The 23,778-nt window shown below is 36.9% G+C and overlaps 2 protein-coding genes across 3 annotated transcripts; one reads left to right on the top strand and one right to left on the bottom strand.

The window, feature by feature from the left end:
* Positions 1-5,706: 5,706 nt before the first annotated feature.
* Positions 5,707-7,837, bottom strand: LOC143878787 (uncharacterized). Its single transcript, XM_077381020.1, has 4 exons — positions 7,540-7,837; positions 6,806-7,410; positions 6,554-6,715; positions 5,707-6,447 (listed from the first exon to the last, which is right to left on the bottom strand). Exons 1-4 carry the CDS (start codon positions 7,835-7,837, stop codon positions 5,707-5,709), a joined length of 1,806 nt encoding a protein of 601 aa, XP_077237135.1.
* A 10,058-nt stretch (positions 7,838-17,895) lies between these two features.
* HCEF1 (high cyclic electron flow 1) lies at positions 17,896-23,449 on the top strand. Of its 2 annotated transcripts, XR_013251467.1 has the most exons (5): positions 17,896-18,415; positions 19,904-20,128; positions 21,626-22,132; positions 22,755-22,897; positions 23,232-23,449. XR_013251467.1 is itself a non-coding variant. In XM_077382722.1 (4 exons), exons 1-4 carry the CDS (start codon positions 17,996-17,998, stop codon positions 23,301-23,303), a joined length of 1,224 nt encoding a protein of 407 aa, XP_077238837.1. In that variant the 5' UTR covers positions 17,896-17,995; the 3' UTR covers positions 23,304-23,449. The 2 variants fall into 2 exon arrangements, 1 of the variants encoding a protein (XP_077238837.1); XM_077382722.1 differs by lacking the exon at positions 22,755-22,897.
* Positions 23,450-23,778: the final 329 nt, after the last annotated feature.

Here is a 23,778-nt window from a genome sequence, read left to right as displayed (position 1 = left end):
CCCTCACTCAAATATTGCTTTACCAAATTATGCCTCAGGCGAATATACCTTCTTTTGCCATTATAGGTCTTTCTTTTGGCCTTGGCTAAAGCAGCTTGGCAGTCACAGTGTAAAGACACTGAAGGAACTGGCCTTGGCCATAAAGGCACATCTGCCAAGAAATTTCTGAGCCATTCGGCTTCAGCTCCTGCTAGAGCTAAGGCTATAAATTCTGCTTCCATAGTGGAACTTGTACTACAAGTTTGTTTAACCAATTTTCAAGAAGTCGCACCCCCACCAAGGGTGAATACATATCCACCGGTAGACACTGAATCTCTTGAATCAGAGATCCAATTCGCATCACTATAGCCTTCTAAGACAGCAGGATACCCCTTAAAATGCAGTCCAAGTTCATTATACCTTTTAAGTACCTTAACAACCTAGTCAAAGCCTGCCAGTGTTCATGTCCTGGTCTATGTGTGTGTTGACTAAGTTTTCCAACTGGTAATGCTATGTCAGATCTAGTACAGTGCATCAAATATGATACTGAACCTATAATACTTGAGTATTCCTTTTGAGATACCATCTCACTTTTATTTTTCTTAAGGTGAACCTGACAATCTAAAGGTGTTTTCACAGGTGAACTATCATATTGTCCAAACTTCCTAAGAATGTTCTCTACATAGTGTGACTGCGACAATATTATTTCATTTCTTTTCTGATGATCTTCATCCCTAAGATTACATCAGCTTCACCCATATCTTTGGTTTCAAAATTTGACATTAAAAATCTCTTAGTAGATTTAACTATGTCTAAATTAGTACCCATGTTAGTATATCATCTACATATACACACAATATTATACCTTTATCACCATTAAACTTACTATAAACACACTTGTCAGATTCATTAATTTTATAGCCATTTGTAATTAAGACACTATTAAATTTGTCATTCCACTGTCTAGGTGCTTGTTTCAAGCCATACAGTGACTTCATTAGTTTACAAACTTTATTTTCATGTCCAGACACAATGAATCCTTCAGGTTATTTAATGTAAATTTCTTCTTCTAAATCTCCATTTAAGAAGGCTGTTTTTACATCCATTTGATATATTACTTATAATAACCGGTAAATATATATATATATATATATATATATATATAATAAAATGGCCTCATAGGTGGATAATCATCAGCCATTACTCATTTTTTCGAGTTAATCGGGCATGAGGACATCTGGCATAATGGGGCTTACGCGATTCGAACCCGACGCTGAGCGTGAATTGAACAGCATCCTACTACTAAGTCACCGCCCCAGATGTCAATTAGAAATGAGTAGATATACTTACATATAGTGAATATTACCAATAATCACTATTCAAAATTACTATGCATTGACATTATTTACATCACTATTCATATTTACTATTCACAATAGTCACTATTCAAAATTACTATACATTGACACTATTTATATCACTATTCATATTTACTAATTCACAGTAGGACCCACCAAGTATTATTCACCAGCAGGTCCCACCACAAGCGGGTCCCACCCAAGCAGGTCCTACCATCAGTGGGACCCACCGCCAGCGGGACCTATCACTAGTGGAAACCACTACCAGAAGGACACACCGCAACCACTTTCATTAACTCACTAACTAAGCGGGTGAACTATATTTACTGACGAAAATAATAATTAAATAATATTAATCATTCGGTTACTATTCAAGCAGCCTTTACTATTCATTTATTTATACCTTTACTATTTATATATTTTCGTAAATGCATTTAAGACAGTAGTTGAAAAAGTTGACGAAAATTACAAAAGTTGTTGTTCCGTATTCAGTGTCACTATCCATTCACTATTTAGTCACTATTCAAAGGTCACTATTCAAATACTATTCATGTCACTATTCACTTCAGCTTTCCTTATAAACAGAGGAAGAGAAGAAGAAGAAAAACAGAAAGGAAGAGAGAGAAAAGAAAGAAAAATAAAGAGTGTTAAGTAAAAGTAGAGAAAGAGAGAGAGGAAAAGAGAGAGAGAGAGAGGAGAAAAGAGAGAGAGAGAGAGACTTGGAAAAAATGTAATCTTTAAAACACATAAGAGAAGTATATATAGATACACAAGAATCAAATAATATAAGTCTATTGTATCTATAAGTTGTTTCTTTCAACAACAAAAATGTGATCTTTAAAACACATATGAGGTTAGATGCAAGGAAATAATAATGTGACATCTAGCACCCAAATAAACTCAAGGGATATAGCATTTAAGCTCAAGACTAACTGGATACATGGGAATCAAGCATATTGTATCTAGAAGCATAGTTTTTATAAAATTTAACAATTTTAGCACAAGATGAACTAGATATCAAATGGGATATCTAGGGAACCTTTTTCAATAGATATTACACTTAAATATAGCATGTCAAAGTCTTATTGTAAATAAGTTTAAGCACATAAACTTTGAATTCTAAGAAGAGATTTATCATTTAAGCACAAGCATGCATAGATACATGGAATCAAAACAAGAATAAGCACATTGTATCTATTCAACCAAATTTCTCAAATGATATTCAAGTTATAGCACATACCCCTAAAACTACTAAGCATGTAAAATGCCTCAAGTAGGGGGTTTTGGAACCCAAACGATCTTGGGCCCAACTAAGTTTGTGTGATATAATGAGTCTTTTCTAACCCACACAAACTTAGAGCTTTTTACAAATCTAAATCTACATCTAGATTTGTAATGTCCAAATCTACCACAATAATAACAAGACATGAAAGAATAGGTAGAAGGACTAGATGAGCATGATGAACTACAAGAATGTATATGGTGAGAATTATGTTTAGCTTTTTCTTCTTGTAGACAATGGTATTCCAACTCAAGTTTGTCATTCTCAGTTTTCAAATCAATTATTTTCCTTTTTAAGTTTATTTATTCAAGAGATGAGAAAACTCTATTTCTATCTTCTTCTTCATTGAAAACTTTAAGTTTTTCCATTAAATCAAGATTTTTCTTTTCAAGTTCAATGTTATATTCAATTAATTTCTTTTCTTCATTTTGTAAATTTACATATTCATTTTGAAGATTTTTCAAGTTCATTTGAAATTATTTTGAGAGATTTTTTTTAAGTGATTGATTCTTTGTGGTTTGTAGTTTAAATTGATCATTAAGTTTAACATAATTATTCACAAGATCTTCATAATCAGGAGGACCAAAACCATCTAACTCATCATCACTTAAATCACCATTTTCTTTATTTTGATTTTCAAGAGCTATCAAGCAATTATTTTCGGGAAGTGATATTTACGCCCCTTTTCATCACCAGGGACACCCAGCGTCAGTGTATCAATGGCAAAAAGGGGGCTCATGTACTTTATGTCAGAAAAATCCAAAGGCTTTGATTGCAAAGTACACTAGCAAATGGGTGTCCCTGGTGATAAAAGGGGCGTAAATATCATTTCCCTTATTTTCTTTGAAATTATTTTCTAATGAAATCCAAATTTCTTTAGCATTTTTGCATGATGAAACTTTTTCAAATAGATGTGAGGGCAATGAGCAACATAAGGAAATCATGGCTTTTGAATTAAGAGAAAATAATCTTTTGTCATAATCACTGATTCTCTTAGATTTGAAATTTAAAACAAAGTCATTTTCAATTGATTTAAACAAGTCTTTATCTAGACTCTTTAAATAAGACCTCATATGGTTCGACCATGATCCATAGTTGGTTCCATCAAAACAAGAAAGTCTAGAAGCCATTTGGTTGTCAATATAGATCTTTTCTCTTGAAGAAATTTGAAAGTTCAAAAATCTATATAAGAGCCTTCCCCTCTGATACCAAGTGAAATATGAGGAGTGAATCGGTTTGGCAATCTAGAGGGGGGTGAATAGGATGTTTATAAAATCTTTTGCCTTTTAAAATTTTTTCCTAATATTTCACCCAGGATCTGTCCCCTATTTAATTAAGTTTGAAATAGTTGAACTTAAACAATATTACAAACTAATATAAGTTCAAAACCCTTGTTGATTGACAAACTTAATTATGTGATTTATAGCCTAGTTAGCATGGTACAATTATTCAATTGAAAATAACATGCTAACTACTCCCTCAATTCTAACTATGTAAAACTGCAAGCACAAATAAAAGAGTGAGAGGGTGGGAGAGAAAAGGAAAATACCAACACAAGTGACATAAGGATTTATAGCGGCTCGGCAAACGGCCTACTCCACTCTACTCAAGGTCGCACTTGAGGATTTCCACTATTGAGACCTCCACGACGCCCGGCTCCGAGGCTTTTACACTACAAGGGAATTAAATAAGGATGCCCTTCCACCTTTACAATGACTCTCCTTCTACGCCGAGTTCTAAGCGCTTCACCCAAGGGAATTAATACCGGATTCCCTTGCCATCGATTGAACGAAGAAGAAGATTAACTTTGCCTCTAAGTAGGCTAAAATACACACTCAAGCTCCCACAAGATTCTCTCAAAAATCAATCACAGTTTTAAAGCCTAAACCAATCTCAAATGATTTTCTCCAAATCAAGGCACAAGAGGTTGATGAGAGTTTTTACCCAAAAATGATTCACAAATGATTTTCTAGGGTTTGTTGAAGTTGGACAATGTTCATCATATGTTTTAGACCCATTAGATGGGTATATATGGTGTCCCAACTCAACATGGCCGTTTCAGGGGCAAAACGGTTATTTTCTGGTCAACAGTCAACTAGCCGTTGGGCCTCCAACAGCTATAATTTTTTTGAGTTCGTAGTGTTCTCGGAGTTCCGAGAAAGCTCTCAGAGTTCTAAGAAAACGACCAGAATATAAATTTTATTACCTGGACCATTTCTCAGAGTTCCGAGAAGCCTAAATTCAGCAGATTTTTCTGTTTTTCAGTGCTGATTTTTCTTTGGCTTTTTAAACTCAATTTTATCATGTTTAAATGGAATGTCATGAGGGTTCCACAATGATGGAACACCACATGATCATTTACTAATCCAATTAGGCTCTTAGGGTGTGTTGTAGTCTCTTTGGAAAATATTACTTTTCACTAGTTTTAGGGAATTAAACAATGTGCCTTGACAAAAGAAAATGCAAGAGAGATAGGAATACATTCTACCCTTTCTGTCACTCTCTTGAACTCTTCTTTTGAGCTTGGATCTTCTATGGTTGAGCTTCCATGCTTGACATCTTCAAGTTGTGGTACAAGCTCCTTGATCCTTTACATTGGTTCTTGATCTTCCAGCTTTGGCCTTCATGATCTTCTCTGTATGTTCAATGCTTTGAGATGATTGTTGAGCTTCTCCTTAGTAGATCCTCTAATGTGTGGATTGTCCAAGTGCTCTAGTTCCTTTGTCCATTGGTTGGTTCATCTTCAAGCATAGGCCAACAAGGTGTGTGCTAGTAATGATTTGACTTGTGTAGGACCTGTCTAAAGCATAACACTCAAGACAAAGGATCAATCCATAAACGACTAATCAATTTGCGTTTGTTAATCATCAAAACAAGGTGATTGAATGAACCCATGGGGAACCCTTGGGCTTACAGAAAGTCTTTGAGAAAAATGATGTAATTTAGTATTTAACATTCTCCTATGCCTCGAGTTCTGTATTTCTAAAAATCCGGGTCGTTACATTACTAGTTTATGAATAGAAGCTACAGCTAATAATGTCCTAATGGTGGATAACCAAGCAACAGGAGAGTAGGTATCAAAGAAGTCTATCTCTTTTTCTGTTTAAAGCCTTTAGCTACTAGTCTTGCTTTGGATTTATCAATTATCCCATCAGGTCTTAGCTTCTTTTTAAATATCCACTTGCTATCTAGTGTTTTAGTTCCATGTGGAAGATCCACTGGTTCCCAAGTGTAGTTTTCCATTATGGAGTTTAGTTTACTTTTTACAGCTTCTTTCCAGAACACAGCATCTGGAGAAGTTACAGCTTCAGTGTAAGTTACAAGATCTTTATCTATTAGATAAGTGAACATCCCATCTCCTTGATTTTTTTCTTTCCTTTGTCTTTTACTTCTTCTGAGTTCTTCAAACTCAGGGTCCAAATCCTTTTCAGTTTCAGTTTGATTTCTTGAATCATTACTAGGTTCTTTAGGAATTACTTTCTTCATAGGGAAGTGATGTTCAAAGAACTCAACATCCCTAGATTCAACTATAGTGTTATATTCTATGATATTTTCAACTGATTTCAAAACTAGAAATATATAGGCTGTACTGTTTTGAGCATATCCTGTGAATACACAGTAACAAGTCTTAGGTCCTAGTTTTCTTTTCTTAGGTTCAAGTATTCCAACCTTAGCCAAGCAGCCCCAGGCTCTCAAGTGAGTCAAACTAGGCATCTTATTATGCCATAATTCATATGGTATATGACCCTTCTTCTTCGGGTATCCTGTTATAAATATAACATGCCGATAAAAGTGCTTCCCCCCCACAAGTTCAAGGGTAAACCAGAACTAATCAACATAGCATTGAACATATCCTTTAAGGTTCTGTTCATTCGTTCTGCTATACCATTTGATTCAGGTTAATAAGGTGATGTGGTTTCAAGATTTCAAGTACATTGAGAACAAATAAACCATTGGCATTATAGCCCTTTCCTATAAACACATTATTTTTGCTAATGATTGCCTTATCTGCTTCAAAGGTGAGCTTCAGTCCGTTCTTGTTAAGAAGTGCTCCTAACACCAAGTTACGCCGTATATCCGGCACATGCAGCACCTCCTGTAGTGCAAGTACCTTCCCTGAAGTTAACTTCAGTAAGACCTTACCCTTACCAACAACTTTTGAGGTCTATGAGTTCCCCATGAAAACTTGATCCCCTTCCTTAACTATGGTATAGTTGTAGAAGGATTTTTGGTCTCCACAAATGTGCTTTGTAGCACCAACATCCAGAACCCACTCCGTTGGATTTTTCACCAGATTTACCTCAGTCATAACCGTTGCAATCACATCTGTCTCGGTTAAATTAACCTTGGCACTAGACGAACCAGTCTTTCGGTGTCGGCAGTCCTTCTTGTAGTGTCCGGGTTTTTCACACTCAAAACATACTCCTTTCTTCTTAGGTCCAGATTTCTTAAAGTTCTTTTCCTTCTTCAGTTTCAGATTCTTAGACCCATCATTCTTGGTTTCAATAATGTTTGCCTTAGAGGTATACTCTTTGGTCTTTTGTTGCTTTTCTTTTAGTCTGTTCTTCTCTTCGATTTTAATCCGAACAACTACTTGGTCTAAGGTCCATTCCTTTGTCTTGTGCTTCATTCCGATCTTAAAATCTTTCCAAGACAAAGGCAGTTTCTCAATAAGAGAACCAGCCACAAATGTGTCAGGTAACTTCATACCTTCCTTAGCCAATTCTCCAATTAGAAACTGATACTCATCTATTTGGGTAGAAATAGGTTTCCCATCATCCATGGCAAAGTCTAAAAAGTTTCATATTACATATTTCATATTTCAAGCATCCTCTAAGTCATATTTAGTTACAAATGCATTCCAAAGATTAGCAGCATGTTCATATGAATAGTACACGTTATAAAGGTCATTTGACAAACCATTCAAGAGATGGTTTTTGCAAATATAATCGGCATTATTCCAGTTTTCAAAATCAGCAGAATCTTCAGATGGTTTTGATTGGGTAAGAACAAAAGCGGCACCAATTTGTTGCAGAGCAAACAAGATCTGTTGTTTCCATCGTTTATAATTCAATCCAGTAAGGCGTTCGATCTTGGAAAAATCCGGAACGGTGTTGAGAATCATGTTCACAACAGGGGTGTGAACAACCAAAGTTGGATTGGAAATCTCACCAAAGATGGGATCAACAGAACTTGGGTTTGGATTCTCAGAAGCCATAAGATCAGATATGGTATAATACGATTCTTAAAATTGTTGGAAAATATAGTTTGTCTGATTTATGGCTTGATCAAATCCAGAGATGAAAAATGTTATTCGGTCTGCAAATTGGGTACTGTTTTAGATTTCCAGTAAGAAAATAAAACGGATTTATACTTATCTGTTTTGACGAAAACCTTGTAAAATCATAATTGAGGAATAGAGGCTGAGTCGTGCCACATGGTCACTCTCCTTAAGAATCGTATTCGCCCCCCACGGTGCAACGAGATCCGCGAACCGACGCTCAAGATAAAACAGCCAGAAAGGCTCCAGTCCACATGCACTCGCTGACTGGTCCACCCAGAACCACCTTGGAATAGTGCTCAGACACAGAAGGAACAGAGGAAGAAGATGACAGAAAACAGAACCAATTGTATTTTGTGTTTGAAAATCAGAATTCGTTGTGTAAAGTTGGATTGGGGAGATTAAAACTGTTTTAATTTAATGGGAAAAATAAATAGATTTTGGGCACTAAAAAGATACTTTAATTGTACCCAAACCCAAACCCGGGCCGGCGAGGCGAGGCATGCGCGTGTGTGTGTTTTGAATATGGACTTGTGCTCTTCTAAAAGCCTATGATCCAACAAATTCTAAATCCCCTTGAAGGCCCAAGCCTTTCTCCAACTCTCCAACTTATATGGATGAGAAGAATTTTCTTCCAGAGCAATGTGGGACTATTTGATTTTGCTTGTAGATGAGAGCCCTTTTTCAAACATGCATCAAGGTCTTAGGTTCAAGCCCCATTCAAACAAAGTCTTTTGCTTTCGAAACAAGAGAGGGAAACTTTAATTTAAATCTTCCCTTTAAATTTTGGGCAGTGATAAATCGACTCCCCAAATGGATAAATCGACTCCCCATGTGCCTATCTCTCTCCTCTTTCTCTCTCTAACCTAGAAGAAAGAGAAAGACACATGGGGAGTCGATTTATCACTCTCCTAAATTTTAATCAAAAGAAAAGAACCTTTGATTTAATTTAAAAATTCTAACATGTGGTATTTGTGCTGGCAATTGAGACTATTTAGGGATCCAAGCCCGATATACGTACAAAAATCAATGGGTTAAAAAACTTAGGCGTCATTTTCATCATGCATGAGGATGAGATCATCACTAGACTTATGAAACTTACTATATCCACGGACTCATTCATCATAGATGTGGCAACGGGTCCATCTCATAAATGATTATTTTTCTTAACAAAAACAATTCTAGTTCGAAAAGATTTTTTCACTTCTTTTTAGAAAAAGGCCAAAGAAAGACTTATACGGAGAGATGAAAATGACATCGGAGTAATTACAAGGTTGAAACTTGGGTCGGTTTTTACCCGGTTTTTACCCGGCGTCGACCCAAAAACATCCTGAGTCAGGTTCAAAAATCATCGGTCTTGGGTTAGGTCAGTTTTCAGTTTGAAAAAACAGACCCAATCTCAAGTTAGCTCGGGTTTAAAGAAAAAAAAACCACGATACCCAAAATCCAACCCAACTCTTATAGGTGTATATTGAATAGCATGACAAATTATCTTGATTAACTCTTGAATAAACATGACAGATCATTGGTCTTAGGTTGGGTCAATTTTCAGTTTGAAAACCCCGACCCAATCTCAATTCGGATCGAGTTTAAAGAAAAAAACATGAAATGCAAAATCCAACCCGACTCTTTTAGAAGTACATCTTTTGAAAAACATGACAAAATTATTTTGGGAAATGATAAATGCAACCCTTTTCGTGAGTCGTGACTTGGGACACCCAGCTATAGTGGATCTAGCTGGGTGTCCCAAGTCACGTGTCCCAAGTCATGAAAAGGGATGCATTTATCATTTCCTATTATTTTCTAATATATTGATATAATTGTTTTCATCGAGATGATAAGGTTTGCAATGTGAAAAAGTGATTTCCTTCTTAAATTTATGAACTTAATGACTAAAATTTCGAAAGTTTTTATGTGAATATTTCTTGTCGTCTAGAATCTTTGAAATTAGTCACTATTCTAAGCTAAATATTAAAAAACCCTACCCAACCTGACCCAATAAACTATCTCGGGTATGGTCAGGTTTATAAATCTCGGGCTTTCCCATAAAAAGATCGATCGATCCATCCTGACCCAGGATAATTTCTCGAGATAGACTTCTTGAATACCCAACACGCTCAACCCGAATTGCAACTCTAGTAATTAATGACAATAATTTTGGTGTGTAATGCATCGTAAATCGCATGATGTGTATGTCATTCATTGGGTGATGCAACCTATTATGACTTGTCACATGGCTTTTTATATTTTTAGAAAATGAAGTATTAATGAAAAATTATGACATGTCATACCCCTAGAAGCTGTGTTCATGCTCTTTGATGTCATTTTATGTAAAACTATGGGTATTATAATAATATTCAAAATCAGGTGAGAATTATGAGGGCCTAACCGAAGTAGGTTACATTAGATATGGTGGGAAAACAAAAAATGAGTGAGAGGGAAACTTGAACGTTCATGTCTGGACTCAACGTAAGTTAATAAACTCTATAAATTATTATTTAATTATTTAATTTGTATGGTCTCAATGTTTTCATCTACTAATAAAAGAAAATTTACTTAAACCATATACGAGGATTACTTTTAAAAAAAACATGTGTAAGGTTTAATTTCATTTGCATGATGTCTTCTTAATAATGATTAGGTAGAGCTTCCCGTTTAGTTGAGAGAGTCGTTAAAGAGTTGTTACATAATTAAAAGGTCCATTTACTCATTAATTAACATTAAACTTTAAAGATTTTTTCCCCAAGGATGAGAAAATAGTATGTCTGTATTTGATTCTCCCTTTAACAGAATGAGAGAAAAATTAAAATTAAAATTTTATTCTAATAAAAATTCCATTCCGGCTTGGATAGAAACAAAATACCACCTCTTGGGGCGGGATACAGATTCTGACAATTTCCCCCTCCAATTCCACCCTGGCCAATTCCAATATTCCACCCTCTTGATTCCGTTCTTTTTTTTTAAGCAAATTCTGAAATCGGGCAGAATTGGAATCAGATCACGATTCCATCACATGTCCAAGTTTTCGCTCTTGTGGACGGGACGGGACGGGACGGGCTGGATTCATGCTTCTTTTCAAAGGCCTTGTGTTGTTTGGACTATTGAAATGTCACCAGCACAATCGGGTTGGGCTGTTTGGGTTGTAAGTTATAAGTCACCCTAGCTGGTATTTATTCTTAGCAACTCCAAGCTAGGTCCAGCTTGATTACTGGGCAAATTTAAAATCTGGGAACAAATCTACGGAAGTTGGGTCCAGGCCCGTAAGCCCATTGGGCAGCCTGCTTTCTGTGTATTCCTATTTCAACTACCGGAATGATGGTGTGATCAGTGACTCACTAGGGCGTGTGTGGTGTGTGTTGAATGCACAGGTGTGCCAATTAGTGAGATGTACGTCCAAAATTCAATTCAAGGGGCGGTTCACTACGTCCCCTTGGATTGGATTTCATGTGATTAAAAAGAAGAGCGGAACGTTACTTCCTTCTTGGGCAAGGGACTTCCAGAGACCCGCTGCGAAAGTGATGGCTTTAAGGTCGATGCACGCAGAATGCAAATGACTTGATAGTGATCGATAAGAATTCAGTTAAGAGTTTTTATATGGTGGCCGACCGTCAAAATCTGAAAGGCTAGGTGGCAAACCACCTCCCTCTTGGATTTTGATCTTGTCAAAACACCTATTTTGAGTGTTTTAACCATATCAAAATCCAAGGGCAGGTGGTTTGCCACCTAGCCTTTGTGATTTTGACGGTCGGGCATCATATAATTTCTCTTCAGTTATAGTCTTAATAGAGATACACAAACAGACACCAGCTCAGGTATATAGAATTGAAATTGAAGAGAAATACTCACCAAATGTGATTAATCCATTCCTTCAAGTCTTTAATTCTTGGAAGAAACTGCAACTGAGGAAAAGTAAAAGACAGTGCAAATGTTGGATTAGTGATATAAAATACTTGGGTATTACTTCTTTAAGAAGGGGCATTCTTGGAATGTGTTAAAAAGTCCACTAAAGAGGGGTTTATCTTTAGTTTGGTTACTCTTTTAAATAAGGGAATTTGGGGCTTTTCTCTACAAGAAAAGGGTTTTCTCTCTCCAAGGATTTCTTCTTCCTCTTCTCTTGCAATAGCTTTGATTCAAGGTTGTTGGGTTCTTTTTATGGTGTTTTTGGGTTTATGAAGACATTGTAAAGAGGGAGTTGGGTTATTTGCTTGAGTTGAAAGAAGAGGGTGTTGGTGGGGTTTTCACCATTGTTGGAGAGGTAAGGGTTTCAGCCCTTGTTTGTAATTTTCCATTGTTGATAGTGAAGTTTACTTGCCGGATTGCCCGTGGAGTAGGCCAAAGTGCCGAACCACGTAAATCTCTTGTGTTTCTTGCTCTCTTGTTTTCTTTCTTGATTTCCCTACACTCTTGATTTATTGCACACACTCGTTGGGCTAATTCCGTGGGTTGCCAAAGGCTGTTTGGTTTGAGTAGTCTTCGATAACCGGATTTCTAGCGGCGAGGTCTTGCCGCAACAGCAAAAATGTTTGATAAATTATGAAATGTTTGAATTGGTTATGAGACCTCTTCCTCAGACGCAATCATCCCTTTATATAGATTCCTATTGTAACCATCCACAACTATTCCTGATCTCTGGGAGGGAACCTATCATAACTATCAACTTCCATTTTGAATTTTTTGAACTTTAATCCGTTGAGAATAACAGTTGTTTTTATCTTGCGGGAAAAATAATCATTGGTAAATAATTGCTGTAATTCTAATGGATAAACAATCAGCCTATGGTCCGGTCCCATCGGACCGATCTTACGTTAAAAAAATGAGGGTAAACAATTCCATAGAGTAGAGAAATTTAATTCATAGTTTGTTATGGTGTGGAATGTTTCGGATTTGTAAAATGGCCGTAAGACAATGGTGTGGAATGTTTCGGATTTGTAAAATGGCCGTAAGACAAATTTTACACCCAAATTTTCACTTAAAAAAGGCCGAGAAACAAATTTCCGGCCTCCCTGTTTGGATTGGAGGAACTTACTTGAAAAGGAAAATATTTCTAAAAAAATAGTACTTTTTTCCTTCAATCAGAGATAATATCCCTCTAAATTAATCATAATTATTTCATTTGAATTCCAAGAATAAAGAATTTCGTCAAAAATGTTTTTCCCTCAGTCCAAACATGGGCTAAAGTAAAAAAATAGTGATAACATGATTTAGCACACCCCATATTCTTAGCATCGATATTGATTGCACATCTTGAGGGTCACGTAGTTGATCATGCATTGCCAATAGCTCTCTCTAATTGAGCCATCCTAACCACTGGAGCTAGGGTCTATTTATATTAGAAAACAGTGGCTTTTTAAAGATGTGAAAAGTGCACCTAGGAGGAAGACACTATTAAGTCTATTGGAGAACCAAAACTCCTAAACCAAAAAATAGTGATTGTTTCTATCTATTTACGACTTTAAGCCCCGTTCATTTAAATTATCTTCGTGACAACCGATTGTAAGCCCAAAACCATTTATTGGACTCAAAATCAGTTGTCATAATCTTGAACAAACTGGACCTAAATGATTCGCAATAATCACAACAAGAACTATTTGTATTCCTCTGGAAACCACCACCCACATCACTATTCAATATTTCTCGACCCACTATTAGCCAAATCACTTGAGCACGGGTCCCTTGTGAGTAGGATCGCTAAGCCACACTTCATAATTGGAAAAACAGGAATCATAGAAGTACTCTTTCACTTTGTATTTTCACACTAATCATTGACTGCCTCATTACTTTTGGCCTTTTTCCATCTGATCAGGCCTCACTCTGGCTCCATTTGAAGATTTGACCCTTAACTCCAGCATAGGGCAAAACCAGTGAATCTTGGAATTGGCCATTTCATTCAATTCGTTGAGTTCTTTAATCAACTTGCCACCATTAGATATGTCCCAAAAATCCTTCAACTCCTTCGAAGTTCAAGCTATACAAGGGGAAGCAAAGTTATCAGCATTCAACAAGTATATAAACATGGCAAACATAAGCTTCTTAAGACTTGCAAGATCAGCTGGTTAATAAAAATCAAATCAAGTGTCTATGATGCCCAAACTAATAATTTAATTTAATCCACCTTTGTTGTTACCTGGAGACAGTATAGCAAGCTATCAAATTCTCACAATCATAAAAATGAGAGGATGTAATGTAGTCTCAATTCTCAAATGTTCAACAAAATAATTCATATTTGATGCTATAATAGGATGAGAGAGAGAGAGAGAGAGAGATTTCCAATATTGGCTTTTCATTTGCTCAGGTCAAATAATACATTAACCTGATTGCTGTAAATAATTTACAGTAATCATAAACATCAAATCAGCATCACCCTCTTTCTCTTTTCCTCTTCTTTTAGTTTCTTTTTTAACATCTAACAGCAAGTTAAGGGAAAGGATACAAAGCCCAAAAAGGTCAAATCAGCATCACCCAGAGTTAGTCGTGAAAACCTAAGCTAGATTCTGAGTTGCCGACCATAGCAATGTCATTTTCTTTGTTAACCTCAGCATCTAACCTTTTGTTTATTTATTTTTTTTGAAATGCTGATTTCACTGTAAAAGAGCTCTGGCTGGCGGATTGGCCTGTGGATTGGAGCTTAGACCACCTCAAAACTTAATTGCCACTTAATTGGCAAGCCCAACAATGCCTGTTAACATCAAAACAGTCTTCCCATTGCACTGAATGGATAAATTAGGATCAATCTGATCTGCCTGATCTTTTCACATTTCTGAGAAAACTATTTCTCTCCCATGTAAACAATCTAGAGTACTCCACTTCTCCACATGATAGAACAGGTAAACCTAATGATTTCCCTCCAGGAGCATTTGAAAATATAATAAGAGGGATTTGCTAGCATCCATCGCAAAAGGCATTCCGCATATGGTCTGTCTCATGTAAGACCAGCCACAGAGTGAATGATGACAAAATCTGCGAAATGCCTTTTGCGATGGATGCTAGCAAACCGCATAATAAGAAGGCTTTGGCAAGGATTATACCCATCCATCTTCTGTAAATCTGTTAATTCTGAGGATAGATCTTTCCAAGGCTAATAATAGGACCTGTAGATATGCATAAATATCAGAGGTCTTAGTTTGGTTATAGATAACAAAAATAAATAAATAATCTATTACAAGTTTGGTTATACAAAACAAAAATAAATAAATAATCTATTTACCATCTCCAAGCAGAACTAGCTTCAGTGGGCATCGGATCCGTAAACACAGCGACTTAATGTGACTGCAGTTGTTGGCATCCAAATGGTCTTTTTCGGATCCAAAAAAAGACTGCCATCAGATACAGATGCAATTTTTTGGAACAGAATTTTTTGGTAGATCAAATTTAGCGCAATTTTAATTTAGTAAACAGTATATCCTTAAAAGTCTATCGGTTGTGTAATGGTCCAGTAAAGAAATAACTTAAGGTGAGTACCACTGAAAGGCTGTGGATTGGCTCTCGCAAATGATAGTTCAGAAAATTAATGAGAGCTTTAAAACATAAAATGCACTTTAAAGTATTAAAAAAAAGGTTAATCTGTTTGAGAGCAAAAATTTTAAGAGTTGTAAGTCATCCAACAAATAGATAGACTAATCTCTAGTTAACAGACTTCAATTTATGCAGTCAGACGATCAGGAGATAATGTAAAACATGGGAACACAATTACAAAATGAGCTTCTTAGTTGTGGAAAGTAGGTTCTATGCACACACTACTATACACACTTTTTTCCTCGGAGAAAGATAGCAATATTATTTTTTGTTGAGTTGGGTGTCTTGACTTCAACTGGTTGGGGTCCGAAATTCGTGTGCGACCGTATGCGGCCCGTTTATTTGAGGCAATGCGTCGGCCCAATAAGAATAAGTTATGGCCTGCTTTATATGAAAGGGTTTTAGGGTTTTTTTGTGTATCGCCTCTGCCATGGACATAGGCATTGCCGAACCACATAAATCTGTGTCTTTGTGTCATGGCTTAAGTTTGTTTGCTCTATTTTGCATTAGTGATGGTACGAGGGTCGGAATCCAACACGGGTATCGAGTGCTGGATTCGGCCAATCACAAAAAGAAAGATTCATGGATTCGCCAAAATATTTTAATTAATTCTGAAATTTTAATCATAATAAGTAATATATTAAATTTTTAGTAAGTTAAGTAAGTATAATGTTTCCATTTCAAAAAAAAGTAAGTATAATGTTTTATTTTCATATAAAAATATAAAAAAACTTATTTTTAGGATGTATACAACTTAAAACATGCAGTAATGGTAAGGTTGTGGTATTAGTATTCAGAAAAAAATAATTAAAAGAGACCTAGAACTCTAGAAGTGTCTGTGAATCCTAAAGTATTGGAATCCGAGACGTGCCCGACAAAGATTCTTCGCCCATTCAGAAGAATCCATGTAACATAGGTTTTGGTTCGCCATTGACATGGCAGATCACTATTTTAGAGGGGTGGTTTCACAACATTTTTATTTTTTTTAATTGCAACAATAACAATTTATTCAAAAGAAAGGAACAAAAAGCAAATTACAAGCAAGGCTGGGTGCACAAACACTCATTTTACCACATGATTGTGTATGCTTTGTGTGGATGCTTTGACATCATGGAAATAGAAACATTGAGAAAAATATGTGATAAGATGGAGGGATTGGGGAGACTAGAGAGTAGAACCCACCAGTAGGAAAGGTTTGGAAGCATGGCGTTCCATTTGTAAATTTCAGTTTTCCCTCTCATCCAACATTAGATTTAGAGTGGGTGGGAGGGAGGGACGGTATTAGATTTTGGGAGGGCATTTACTTCCGTGAGACGTCTTTGTGCCACGCTTACTCGGAATTGTATTTAGTAGCCAACCATGGACAGGTGAGGATCAAAGACATGTATAAGCGCAACTGCCATGCTAAAGTGGTAGTCGGTTATTTGCTATTTGCCTTTGTCATTAGACCTCCAAAACTCATCATACTCAACACGAGAGACCACTAGAGAATCACCTTGCTTAGCATGTCCAGATGATGGTGGTACTAAGCTCTCAAAGGCAGCACTTAAACCAATGATTGGCATATCAAGAAGGCCGTAACTCCAGATGAGAAGTGAAAATAAAAAAATTAGAAAAATATATTGGAAAAATATTGCACATTTGAAGAGAATTAATTTTTTTTCAAAGATGTCGAAGGTCATACCTCTTCTAGTACTATCAAATATGAGAAGCGAAAATAAATTAAATAAATTAGAGTTTCTCCGCCTTAAGATAGAAAATAAGAATTTCAATAGCATTATTATATAACTACTCAACTCTATTTTGGCTCTAAATGTGTGAATGAACAACATAGATGACTTATTCTCATGTTTGATCGGTCACACTATATGAGTTGATTCCATCATGCTAAAAATAGAGTACATGCAATTGTTGCCACATCCCCTAATTGGCCAAATACATCAAGCAATGGGCCATCATATACACACCCAATGAAAATGTGGGCATGATGCTTGTTTCTCAATTCAAAACACCAGAAACCAGAAATAAGAAGCTCTTAATAAGAGAAGCTTGTGACAGGCCCGTCCATTGTAGATAACATAACTTAAAATCACTAGCTTTATACATTAAGACCATTTGATAATTGAAGTTGAATGCGGAAAGCTACTACTTTTCTTATGACCATCAATCTACAAGCCATTTAGCGGACAATGGGATAACAATCTATTGAAGATGGTGAGTGGTGACACTCCAGAAGATCAAGATCATTTTTAGGTTATAACCCATTCAAATTTTCCACCCACAAAATCCTATGGTCAAGATACAATCACTACCCATTTGTAAGAAACCACGGTGCGCACCATGCGTAATCAAGCTAGACTCATGTCAAAACCCCCAAACGAACCAATGAACAAGGATGACAAGCAAAATGCAAAGACGAAGATAAGAGGGCCCCACTAAAACCGAAAACATTTACTAGCCTTACAATCCTTACAAGCCAAACAACGTAATCCAAAACCACCCACTAGCCAAAAAAAAAAGAAAAAAAACCTGCAATTCAAAGAGCTAAGTAGAGAAAACAAAGACCACACATATCATCTAACCATGGCCACTGCAATTCCAGCCTCCTCTCAACTCCTTTCAGGTTCTCGTTCAATCTCCCGTCTATCTTCTTTCCTACTCAACGTTTCAGACCACAAAAACCTCTTGTCTCCTAACCGGAAAATCACTTACTCCGGCGCCGGACTCTCCGGAATCCAATGCGCGGCCGTTGGAACGGCGGAGGCGAAGACTAGTAAGAAGGGTGGGTTTGATATTCAAACGCTAACAGGGTGGTTATTAAAGCAAGAACAAGCAGGGGATATTGATGCAGAGCTAACCATAGTTCTTTCTAGTATATCTATGGCTTGCAAGCAGATTGCTTCACTAGTCCAAAGAGCGAGCATTTCAAATCTGACTGGTGTTCAGGGTGCAGTTAACATTCAAGGGGAAGATCAAAAGAAGCTTGATGTTATATCCAATGAGGTTAGTATCATAATCACCAATCCAAAAAAATTGTGACTTGTCTGTTGCTCTAATATGAGCTTTAGTTTACACACAAGGAACCAGTTGATCATCTTTTGGTGGCCCACTTGATCAGTTGATCTTAGCCATTGGTTTTTGTTGCTTTTTTTATTATTATTCGAATTTTTGCCTATAAATCCCTAATCTTTAAACTGTATATGGAATAGTCATCAAGGATCATGATTTAGAGAAAAATATTAATTTTTTTTCAAAAATTCATGGGTTTTGGTTTGGTTTAAAGAAAAAAAAACCTGAGACCCAAGACCCAACCCCACCCTTATAGGTTTACTTTAAATTTCTTACATATCCCTTGAAAAATATGAGAGTTTATTTTCTGGTATATTAATATAATAATTGTCTTCAATGAGGTGATAAGCTTGTGATGTGAACATTTAGATATTTTTAGTGTGAATATTTGTTATTTTCTACAATCCTTGAAATTAGTGGCTATCCTTAGCTAAACATTAAAATCAAACTCACTCAACCCATGCAATAGGGTATTTATGAAGAGTAAAGGGTTCCTACGCTTGAGCGTAGATAACAAGGGTGGGGCCACATTGTTGGGTGATCCTAAGCATTCATTTGAAAGGCCCCATCATGGATGAGGTGTGTACCAAAAATCAGCTTGGAACATCATAGGGTGTCATTTGTGGGGATGAAAATGGACAGATACTGTTTGTCCTCTAATCTGCCCATTTTTTTCATCCTACAAATGGACACCCTAAGATGATCCAATGGAACTGATTTTTTGTGGACACCCTATCCATGAAAAGGCCTTCCAAATGAATGCTTTAGATCCTCCCAACAATGTGGGCCCACCCTTGTTTTTGCACTGGAGGGCAGATAAGCTTATCTACCCTCGAGCGCAGAAACCCTTTACTCATATATGAATCTCAGACTTTAGCATAAAAAAAAACAGACCTGGCTGGATCTAAGATAGGCTTTTGGGTAGGGTAGGATTCTAGAAAACCTGACCCACCCGACCCGAGTTGTGAACCTAGTATTGAAGGGCTTTTTGTTCAAGAAAAAAGAAAAGTTCTAGAGCCATTTCATAATTTGGAAGACACTTTGCAGAACAGGCATGTAAATACTTTAGTTTGCTCATTTTGGATATGATTTGTCGTTTGGATATAGAACTTAGAGTGGACGAAAAATTCAGTCCTTGTTTTCAAGTGAGGAAGTTAGAAGAACCATATGTGTTTCATCTTACTTCCACCAAAAGGTGCTTAGGGCCCTGTGCAATGGAAGAAAGTGCCCACCATCCAAATTCCAAATTGATCCCCGATGGGGTCCACATGTATGGCAGGATAGGCATTGCATCATACTTAGATGTATTTGTGTTGTATAGAATCATAATTTTGTGAAAAACATGACTTGTTTAGGGATTATTTAATCCTCAAAAATTGGTGGCAGGGCGAATCATACTAACCGAAGTGATTGCATTGGCAGGTGTTCTCCAGCTGCCTGAGATCAAGTGGCCGGACCGGAATTATCGCATCTGAAGAAGAAGATGTACCCGTTGCGGTCGAAGAAAGTTACTCTGGTAACTACATTGTGGTTTTTGACCCCTTGGATGGCTCTTCGAACATCGATGCTGCCGTGTCCACTGGATCCATTTTCGGAATCTACAGCCCAAATGATGAGTGCCTCGCAGATATCGGCGATGATCCTACGGTAATTCTCAATTACACCTGGTTTGTTTTAGATTTTGACAACTGATTGTGAGTACAAAGCTGATTATTGGACTCAAAATTAAACATGATTTTAATAATCGGTTTTGTACTGAAATTCGGTTGTCAAATTCCAAAAAGAATAGGGTTTTAGTTTTGAAGCTTTCTTGGAAATGGAGTGATACATCCAAAACTGTGTAGACCCATCTCTACTAGGGCTGTTCTCCTCGGGTATAGAAATCCTTGGATAAGTTGTTCTTAGAAATATTGGCTATCCTGCTTGGATAATTTATTAATTGTTCACCCATTTTGCTTCGGTAATATTTTATGGGAAGTGATATATTTGTCCTTCTTTTTACTTGGGAAAGCCCCATCTAACGTATCTGTGACTACTCTTTTACAATAGAGGGGGTTGTCCCAAGTAAAAAAGGGCGAGAATATATCATTTCCCTACTTTAACTAAGAACTAAGTTCAAAGTAGGGGTGCAAATTGGGTCAATTTGGGTTGAGCTTTTGCTAAAAATGAATTGGAATCAACCACTGGACTCAATTTTATGATAAAGGCTCAACCCGTATTCCCAAAAGTTGACCCTACTTGCACCCCTAGTTCGACTTAAAGAGAAGATAGCGTGCCTATCTGATAGGGTAAAATATGGTATAACTGTAGGATCATGCCATGTGTCCATAATTATCCCTAAAAGATCTCTCATCATTACTTATCATAACCATTATCTACTATCTTTAAGAGAGAATAAGCGAGCGGTGGCGTACGTTGTTAACTTTCTATGGCGACCAACATTCTACCCAATCCAAGAAACTGAAACATTTTTCCTCAAATGATGAGAGTCCACGTGGCACACGACAAAAGAGGTTGCATGCACGAGAGACAAGCTTATATACGGAAAAACAACAACAAGAAAGGGATTGGAATAGACAAAGAGATCCCTTTCTCTAAAAACCAGGAAAAAACCAAAGGAACATTCTCCACCATTAAAGAAGGGCCTTAATTGCCCGTTAAAGCTAGGATAACTACTGGAAAGGAAGTGTAAAAGGTGCCAGACGCCATTACTCTCCTTCCCCCGGACCCTACTCCCTCCTTGAATCACTCACACCCTATAAAGAACTTGTAGTTGAATCTGGTAATCTAATTACCCATCCCATTATCTTGCTGGTTCATTTATTTGGTTGAGGTCGAAATCTGACTTGGGTGTCGAAGTGGTTATCCGGGACCAAGTCCTGACCCCCTTCATCTGTGATTGTAGGTATCAAGCGGGGATTCTCTATCGACCGCACAATCACAGATCTGGATTTTGGCATCATCACTATCCAAGTATAAAATAAACCCCAGCATGCTATCAGCATGGAGAACATTCATCTTAGAAACAAAGACAAACATTTTCTGAATTTTTCTAACATTTGCCTCCCCAAACTATTACCAAATCCGAAATTTGTAACTATTGATGCAAATAATGTAACCCATTTTACACGTGGCGTAATGCAGCTCGACCAAATGAAACAGAAGTGCGTAGTCAGCGTATGCCAACCTGGCAGCAATCTATTGGCTGCGGGCTACTGCATGTACTCCAGCTCAGTAATCTTTGTTCTCTCCATAGGGAAAGGGGTCTTCTCTTTTACACTGGACCCCATGTATGGGGAGTTCGTTTTAACCCAAGAGAACATACAGATACCCAAATCAGGAAAGATCTACTCTTTTAACGAAGGTAATTACCAAATGTGGGACGAGAAGCTAAGGAAATACATGGACGACCTCAAGGACCCGGGGCCCACCGGAAAGCCCTATTCGGCCCGATATATCGGTAGCTTGGTGGGCGATTTTCATCGGACTTTATTATATGGTGGCATTTACGGGTACCCCAGAGATAAAAAGAGCAAAAATGGGAAGCTAAGACTCTTGTATGAGTGTGCACCAATGAGCTATTTGGTTGAGCAAGCTGGTGGAAAAGGGTCCGATGGGCTCGGGAGAATACTCGATATCCAGCCCGAAGAGGTAAGAAAATCATTAATATGTGCCAGTATTGTGTATGGAAAGTGATATATTCGTGCCCTTTTCTTCCCCGAGCCACCCTCTTCTACTGTATTTTTTACTACTTTTTCCACTAAAGGGGGTGGTCGGGGGAAGAGAAGGGAGCAAATATATCATCTTCAATTTTGTACATAGACATCAAGTAACTCCCCAAATCAACTCACCAGAATACACTCTCTTTTAGCCTGACTAAGTTCTCACATAGTTAGCAAATCTCTTTTACAACGAATAAAACTCCCTTTTTTTTAAGCAAACGTTTTAACACGTTTTTTTGGCCAAATTTCCAATTTTAGCCTGCCATATTTTGTAAATGACAAAATTCTAGACTCATTTTCTTGTGTTTACTATGTTTTTTTGAACCAGTACCGTATTTTTGCCGAATCACGTTTTGCTAACTATGAGTTCTCGTGAGTATGAGTTTTGTTCTGCTAATCCAATCGGAAACTCTTTTGGCATACTGGGGTTAACAAAAAGTTGTCTGCATCAATCATTGACTCATCTGAGTCAACTCATTCTTTACTTTGGCCGAGCTCTCCTCTGATATCAGCAGTCTTCTATCTTGATATTAACACTTCTCATTGGCTAGTGCAATCTCTAAATAGCTATGAACAGCTGAGAAGAGTAAGTTTAAAATAAGGAGACCAGTGTTGATATCAGAACAAGGGAGTGCAGATATCATCTCCCCAGAGAATTTATGTCATGCACCTGCGGCACATGATGGAGTGGAGGGTAATATTTATCTACATTGCTTTTGCATATCATATAATTTTTCACATGGGAAATGATGCCCGCACTCCCTTATTTCAGTAATTGTACTATTCTCTTCATTTCAAACTGTCTAAGTCAAATCTTAAGAGGCAATTACAATTCTCAAAAAGCTCTTCAGCAGCCCATCAAAAAAGTGTTTAATAAAGTGAAGTATCATTATCATTTCCGTTCTACCTTGCTAATTAGGAAAGGGAGATCATCAAACTCTTAACTTTCTTTTTAAACTTGTAAACCAGTGTAGAAATAATATACCTTTGCTCCATAAATACACATTTTTCCTGTTTTTCTTTTGCAGATTCATCAACGCGTTCCTCTCTTCATTGGAAGCTTGGAAGAAGTGGAGAAATTAGAGAAGTATTTGGCATGATATTTCCAAAATCCAAGAGATTTAATTGGGTTCATTAAGATATATTTGTAATAGCATTCCTTTGGAAATATTTTGCAATTTGAGTTCATACATAGCTTGGGATTGGATTATTTACCACTACCCCAAATAAGGATTGGATTTAACCATTGGTGATTTTTTTTCAAAATTTTGTTAACCTTATTTCAAGAGGATTTATATGGTGCCCAAAAGTGGGAACCCCAATTTAGTGATTCAAATCTTTAATCTGTTAAGCACTATGTGAGATCTCAATGTTGGATTGGATTGAGATCACACCGTTCAATCATCTTGATAGTAGGCTATGCAAATAGGTTAGATAAGGTTACCTAGATAGATTAGGAAACTAGGTTGAATTACGATAGTTTTCTTTCATAATTATCTAGATTTCATTCACGCCAAGTGCTCTATATAAGCACACTTTGGGGTTGATTGTAATCAACTAAGATTAGTAAAAAAT

This window comes from Tasmannia lanceolata, unplaced genomic scaffold, assembly GCF_043159265.1.
Source record: "Tasmannia lanceolata isolate RefF3 unplaced genomic scaffold, GAP_Taslan_0.1 ptg000006l, whole genome shotgun sequence".
In the NCBI taxonomy this organism is placed as follows: Eukaryota; Viridiplantae; Streptophyta; class Magnoliopsida; order Canellales; family Winteraceae; genus Tasmannia; species Tasmannia lanceolata.
Note: the sequence above shows the minus strand (reverse complement) of the source record. Positions and strands in the feature narration are given on the sequence as shown.

Excerpts from the sequence above, each read along its gene's own strand:
- HCEF1 (XM_077382722.1), top strand. The coding sequence starts at position 17,996 with ATGGCCACTGCAATTCCAGCCTCCTCTCAACTCCTTTCAGGTTCTCGT. Across the intron at positions 18,416-19,903 it reads TTGATGTTATATCCAATGAG|GTGTTCTCCAGCTGCCTGAG; the intron begins GTTAGTATCATA and ends TTGCATTGGCAG. Across the intron at positions 22,133-23,231 it reads TCGATATCCAGCCCGAAGAG|ATTCATCAACGCGTTCCTCT; the intron begins GTAAGAAAATCA and ends TTTCTTTTGCAG.
- LOC143878787 (XM_077381020.1), bottom strand. The coding sequence starts at position 7,837 with ATGGCTTCTGAGAATCCAAACCCAAGTTCTGTTGATCCCATCTTTGGT. Across the intron at positions 6,716-6,805 it reads TAGTTAAGGAAGGGGATCAA|GAGGTGCTGCATGTGCCGGA; the intron begins GTTTTCATGGGG and ends CTTGCACTACAG. Across the intron at positions 6,448-6,553 it reads ATGGTTTATTTGTTCTCAAT|TTCTGGTTTACCCTTGAACT; the intron begins GTACTTGAAATC and ends TATGTTGATTAG.